The sequence below is a fragment of the Macrobrachium nipponense genome, chromosome 5 (assembly GCF_015104395.2).
Source record: "Macrobrachium nipponense isolate FS-2020 chromosome 5, ASM1510439v2, whole genome shotgun sequence".
NCBI lineage: Eukaryota > Metazoa > Arthropoda > Malacostraca > Decapoda > Palaemonidae > Macrobrachium > Macrobrachium nipponense.
In genome coordinates this window covers 110,190,658-110,196,657 of record NC_061107.1, presented here as the reverse complement: position 1 = coordinate 110,196,657, position 6,000 = coordinate 110,190,658, and the positions used below count along the sequence as shown (strand labels likewise).

Genomic DNA, 6,000 nt, shown 5'->3' with positions numbered 1-6,000 from the left:
CTTCGGTCAACTTTGACTCAACAGAAATGGTCGAAAAACGGAGTTTTAAGCTAAAACTCTTACATTCTAGTAATATTCAATTATTTACCTTTATTTTGCAACAAACTGGAGGTCTCTAGCACAATATTTTGATTTATGGTGAATTTATGAAAAAAAAATTTCCTTACGTCCGCCCGGTAACTCTTTCGAAAAAAATCATAAATTTTTTTGTCCGATTGTCGTAATGTTTGCACCATTTTAAATTAGCCGTTACATAAAGTTTTATATTGAAATGTGCGCAATTTCATGCAGAATACAAAAAGAAAAATAATTGAAGGTTGTAGCTTTTCTCATTTTTTAAATATTTGCATATAAATCACAATAAATAGAAAAAAACCATGTTCGGTCAACTTTGACTCTACCGAAATGGTCGAAAAACGCAATTGTAAGCTAAAACTCTTACAGTCTGGTAATATTCAGTTATTTATCTTTATTTTGAAACAAATTTGAAGTCTCTAGCACAATATTTAGATTTATGGTGAATTTAAAAAAAAACTTTCCTTCCCTCCGCGTGCGGATTCTCCGCCGCAAATCTCCGAAATGCGTATGTCGCATTCTCGTAATATTTGCTCCATTTCATATTAGGCGTTTCATAGTTTTATATATGAAAATGTGTGCAATTTTATGTAGAATACAACAAAAAATAATTGAAGGTTGGAGCTTTTATCATTTTCGAAATATTTGCATATAAATAAAATATATTAAAAAAATTAGACATTCGGTCAACTTTAACTCGTCAGATATGGTAAAAAACTGCAATTGTAAGCTAAAACTCTTACAGTATAGTAATATTCAACCATTTATCTTCATATTGAAACAAATTGGAAGTCTCTAGAACAATATTTCGATTTATGGTGAATTTTTGAAAAAAACATTTTTTTATATTCGCACGTTACGAATTCATGCATCATTTTGTGATAATATTTTCTCTGTGTTGCTTTGATCGTTTTACAATGTGTTATATACCAAAATGATCGCAATTTAGTGTACAATACAACGAAAAAAATTAACTCGTGAGCTTTAACCGTTTTGCTCACAGCGCGATTTGAATACAATTATATATGAAATTTTGTTTTCGCACTATCATATATCGCATTATTTATATATGATAATGATATTTTTTTTCATTTCTGATGGTTGCATACTAAACTTCAGGCTATGATAAAAAAAAGGAGCCACAAATGAACTCTTAATCTTTAAAACTAAGCACGCTGTGCTTTTTTGGAAAAAATATTTTTTCGCTTTGGCGCTCACTCCAAGACCCACCCGGCATACGGGAAATGATTTTTATTATACCCCTTCGGCATTAAAGGGTTAACTGAAAATTTAAGCCTACCGGTGCCGCAATCCTTGTTACAGCACCTTAGACAGGTTAACGGCACAGTAACTAAAACTATATTGTACATAGGATTTACTGTACAATAGTACTGCATAGTACAATACTATACACTGTAAAATCTGTAAGTGATGAAAGCCTTACCTTTAATCCCTTGGGTGTCATGCACAGAACATACATACATTCCTTATTGTTTTACTGTACTGTAATCCAACTGTTCTCTATGTACAGGGTATAGTATATGACTTACTGTAGTTGCTGATGAATTCTGTAAAGTAAGAACATATTAGTCTGTAAAAAAAAATATTAAAGTTAGTACTGTACAATACGTACAAAACGTGAACAATATCAAAGTACATGCAGTGGACCCCCTGTATTTGCATTCTCTGGATTCACGGACTTGTGCATTCGCGGATTTCTCTCTGGAAATAGTGCCATAAATCCTAGTATGGAGCGGTAATGTATATTGGTAACTGGAACATCGTGGTGTAAAAAGACCATATTTTTTTTATGAATATATTTGACAAAGTGCTGTAAAACAGGAACGTTGTTAACGGAATTCACCGGTAACTGGGGACTGCCTTACAAAGAATATGAATGCAACAGAAATAATTTAATCATATGCATAGGAATAAAATTTAGAATTAGGAAGCACAAAAATGACAATACAATGATTTTTCTTTAACAGTATTCATGGAAAAAACTATTTTTTTCCTGTTTTTTCATTCCTACAATCTGACATCCAGCATAACTAATCATTAGATACAGAATCAGGGAAAGTATAATAACCACAAAATAATGAATATTTGAAGCTTCAGTTGAATACTAAAGAGGGTAAATAAATAAGGCCAAATTCATTACACAGTGCTTTATTTGTCCTGAGTAATTTTGAGTATTCAACATAAATTTTCTTGCAAAAACTTGAAAATAAAAAAATATTATTCTCAAACAGAGAATATCTACAAAATTCTCCATAAAAAATCCAAATACCAAAGTTAAAAAAAAAAAAACTTCATTGTGTTATACAAGAGATAAAGTTCACCACAGTTGCACTATGTATGTTAAATCCTACAACTCCAAAAAATGAAAAATATAAATCTTCACTCCTTGGGATAATTTAATAAATATAAATGCAGACAAAATCCACTCTAGCCAGTGTGAAGCTTCTGAGATTCTCACTGGCAGCAACTAAGACCCAAGCTGTTGTGGTCCGAGTACCAAGGCTACCAAGTGTTGGCCTTCCATAATATGGTTCAATGATTTTCCTGAAAAAAGAAACACATATCATGAACATTCATGAGAGGTCATGGTAACGAAAAAGTCAACATTAATTACAGTTGTAAAATGTAATGTTGAATACTAAATTATGGCTTGCTTTCACTGGATGCAATTTGCACTATAATTCAAGAACTAGCACAACACAAACTACAGTAGGTGGTTTGTTAAAATTTTAACCACCTTCATGCTGTGATTTCTTCCAAGAAATTACAAAACTGTAAACTCTTCTGGTTAATGTGATATAAAGTTACACTGGAACCTCTTGGAATGTGCATTACCATTACTGTACTATGCAAGAAATAAGTGATGAATTTGGAAGTCACTTAACCCTTTAACGCCGATTGGACGTATTTTACGTCGACATAGAAAAGTTTTTTAAAAATTAACGGAAAAATACTTATAGGCATACCAGCCGAAAACTTTTGAATCACGCGCCTTGGGGGATGCTGGGAGCTCACGGATCAAGACGTTGTTTTGTTTACAATCGTTACCCAGGCGCGCAAGCGCAAATTTCTTTCTTATCACACTAAAAAGTATCAGTGACACATCTCAGAAATTATTTCGTCACTTTGACATAATTTTTGCACCATTTTAAATTAGCTGTTACATGGAGTATATAAAAATGTGCGCAATTTCATGTAGAATACAACTACAAATACTCATGATTGTAGGTTTTATCAGTTTTGAAATATTTTTATATAAATAACGATAAGTGCCAAAATTTCAACCTTCGGTCAACTTTGACTCGACCGAAATGGTTGAAAAACGCAATTGTAAGCTAAAACTCTTATATTTTAGTAATATTCAATCATTTACCTTCATTTCGCAACAAATTGGAAATCTCTAGCACAATATTTCGATTTATGGTGAATTTATGAAAAAGACTTTTTCCTTATGTCCACGCGGTAACTCTTCCGAAAAAATCACGTGCAATTGTCGTAATGTTTGCACCATTTTAAATTAGCCGTTACATAAAGTTTTATATATGGAAATGTGCGCAATTTCATGCACAATACAACTGAAAACAACCCATGGTTGTAGCTTTTATCAGTTTTGAAATATTTTCATATAAATAACAATAAGTGCCAAAATTTCAACTTTCGGTCAACTTTTGACTCTACCGAAATGATCAAAAAACGCAATTGTAAGGTAAACCTCTTATATTCTAGTAATATTCAATCATTTAACTGTATTTTGCAACAAATTGGAAGTCTCTAGCACAATATTTACATTTATGGTGAATTTATTAAAAAAACGCTTTCCTTACGTCTGCACGGTAACTCTTCCGAAAAAATCATACGTGCGATTGTGGTAATGTTTGCACCATTTTCAATTAGCCGTTACACAAAGTTTTATATACGAAAATGTGCGCAATTTCATGTAGAATAAACAATAAAAATAATTGAAGGTTGTAGCTTTTCTCATTTTTGAAATATTTGCATATAAATCACGATAAATAGAAAAAAAACCACGTTCGGTCAAATTTGACTATCGAAATGGTCAAAAAACGCAATTGTAAGCTAAAACTCTTACAGTCTAGTAATATTCAGTCATTTATCTTCATTTTGAAACAAATTGAAAGTCTCTAGCACAATATTTAGATTTATAGTGAATTAAAAAAAAAAACTTTCCTTCCCTCCACGCGCGGATTCTCCGCCGCAAATCTCAGAAATGCGTCGTCGCATTCTCGGAATATTTGCTCCATTTCATATTAGGCGTTTCATAGAGTTTTATATATGATAATGTGCGCAATTTCATGTAGAATACACCAAAAAATAATTGAAGGTTGTAGCTTTTCTCATTTTTGAAATATTTGCATATAAAAATATATTAAAAAATTCGACAATCGGTCAACTTTAACTCGTCTGAAATGGTCGAAAACTGCAATTGTAAGCTAAAACTCTTACAGTATAGTAATATTCAATCAATTACATTCATTTTGCAACAAATGGGAAGTCTCTAGAACAATATTTAGATTTATGGTGAATTTTTGAAAAAAAACTTTGTTTACGTCCGCGCGTTACGAATTCATGCATCATTTTGTGATAATATTTTCTCTGTGTTGCTTTGATCGTTTTACAATGTGTTATATACCAAAATGATCGCAATTTAGTGTACAGTACAACGGGAAAAATTAACTTGTTAGCTTTAACCGTTTTGCTCACAGCGCGATTTGAATACAATTATATATGAAATTTTGTTTTCGCACTATCATATATCGCATTATTTATATATGATAATGATATTTTTTTCATTTCTGATGGTTGCATACTAAACTTCAGGTAATGACAAAAAAAGGAGCCAAAAATGAACTCTTAATCTTTAAAACTAAACGCGTTGTGATTTTTTGAAGAAAAAATATTTTTTCCGCTTCAGTGCTCACTCCGAAACCCCCTCGGCATACGGGAGACAATTTTTATTATACCCCTTCGGCGTTTAAGGGTTAACTACAGATTTTACCCGACAAGAAGTTCAGGTACTATCTTCACATGCAAAACGGATCTCTCACTTTTTTGTGAAGTATTATTCCAGTCCCCTAGTGTAATAAAATGAAGATGCACAACAGGCTATTTAGTTTGTTGACTTCACCAAAGCAAATGGAATAAAGAATATCATCCCCTAATGAATTATGGCATTTAGGTTGTTGATTCCATTAAAGCAAAATATTTATATAATATCACCTTGGCCTAAACAATGACATGAATGAGCTGCATGAGTAGAGGTGCAACAATCATTAATGTAAACATGTTTCAAAGATTCTCCAGAACTCTGGAGAAAATTTATAAACTTGTGAGATGCTATGTAATTCTTAAATATGTAGGAATACTGGTGAATACTATTTAAAAAATGGCTGAAAAAGTTATAAGAAAACAAGTGAGGAGACAGAAGTAATATTTTCCAGCTACCCACCAATCATTCCAAGTAATATGTTGGATCCTTCTAGCAGTTGTTACTAAAATATCTACTTCATATTATTATTACTATTATTATAGGAAGATGTTGCTGCATCAGCTGCATTTAACTTGTAAACAGTCTTCTCTATTTACTTGAAACTACTTTCTCTCTAGTCTTCTCTATTTACTTAAAACTACTTTCTCTCTGCTGTTATAACTGGCGAGTATTGCGCCGATATGATTCATCAGGAGGAGTCAATTTCAGGGATATTGTTCCCTGAAATTGATTCCTCCTGATGAATTATATTGGCGCAATACATGCCAGTTGTAATAGCAGGAGAGAAAGCAGTTATTAGAAAAACAGAGAAGACTATTTACAAGGTAAATAAAGCTGATACAGCAATATCTTTCAATAACATTTGTTTTAAATAAGAGGAGGTAAAAGGAAAAGCT

General features: G+C 32.0%; 1 protein-coding gene across 2 annotated transcripts in view; it reads right to left on the bottom strand.

The window, feature by feature from the left end:
* Positions 1–2,228: 2,228 nt before the first annotated feature.
* The window catches only part of LOC135215584 (uncharacterized), a 237,011-nt gene continuing 233,239 nt past the window's right edge, over positions 2,229–6,000 (bottom strand). For both annotated transcript variants that reach the window (XM_064250453.1, XM_064250454.1), the window contains one exon: positions 2,229–2,640. In XM_064250453.1, coding sequence (XP_064106523.1) covers positions 2,564–2,640 — 77 coding nt within the window. In that variant the 3' untranslated portion in view covers positions 2,229–2,563. The remainder of the gene's footprint in view (positions 2,641–6,000) is intronic.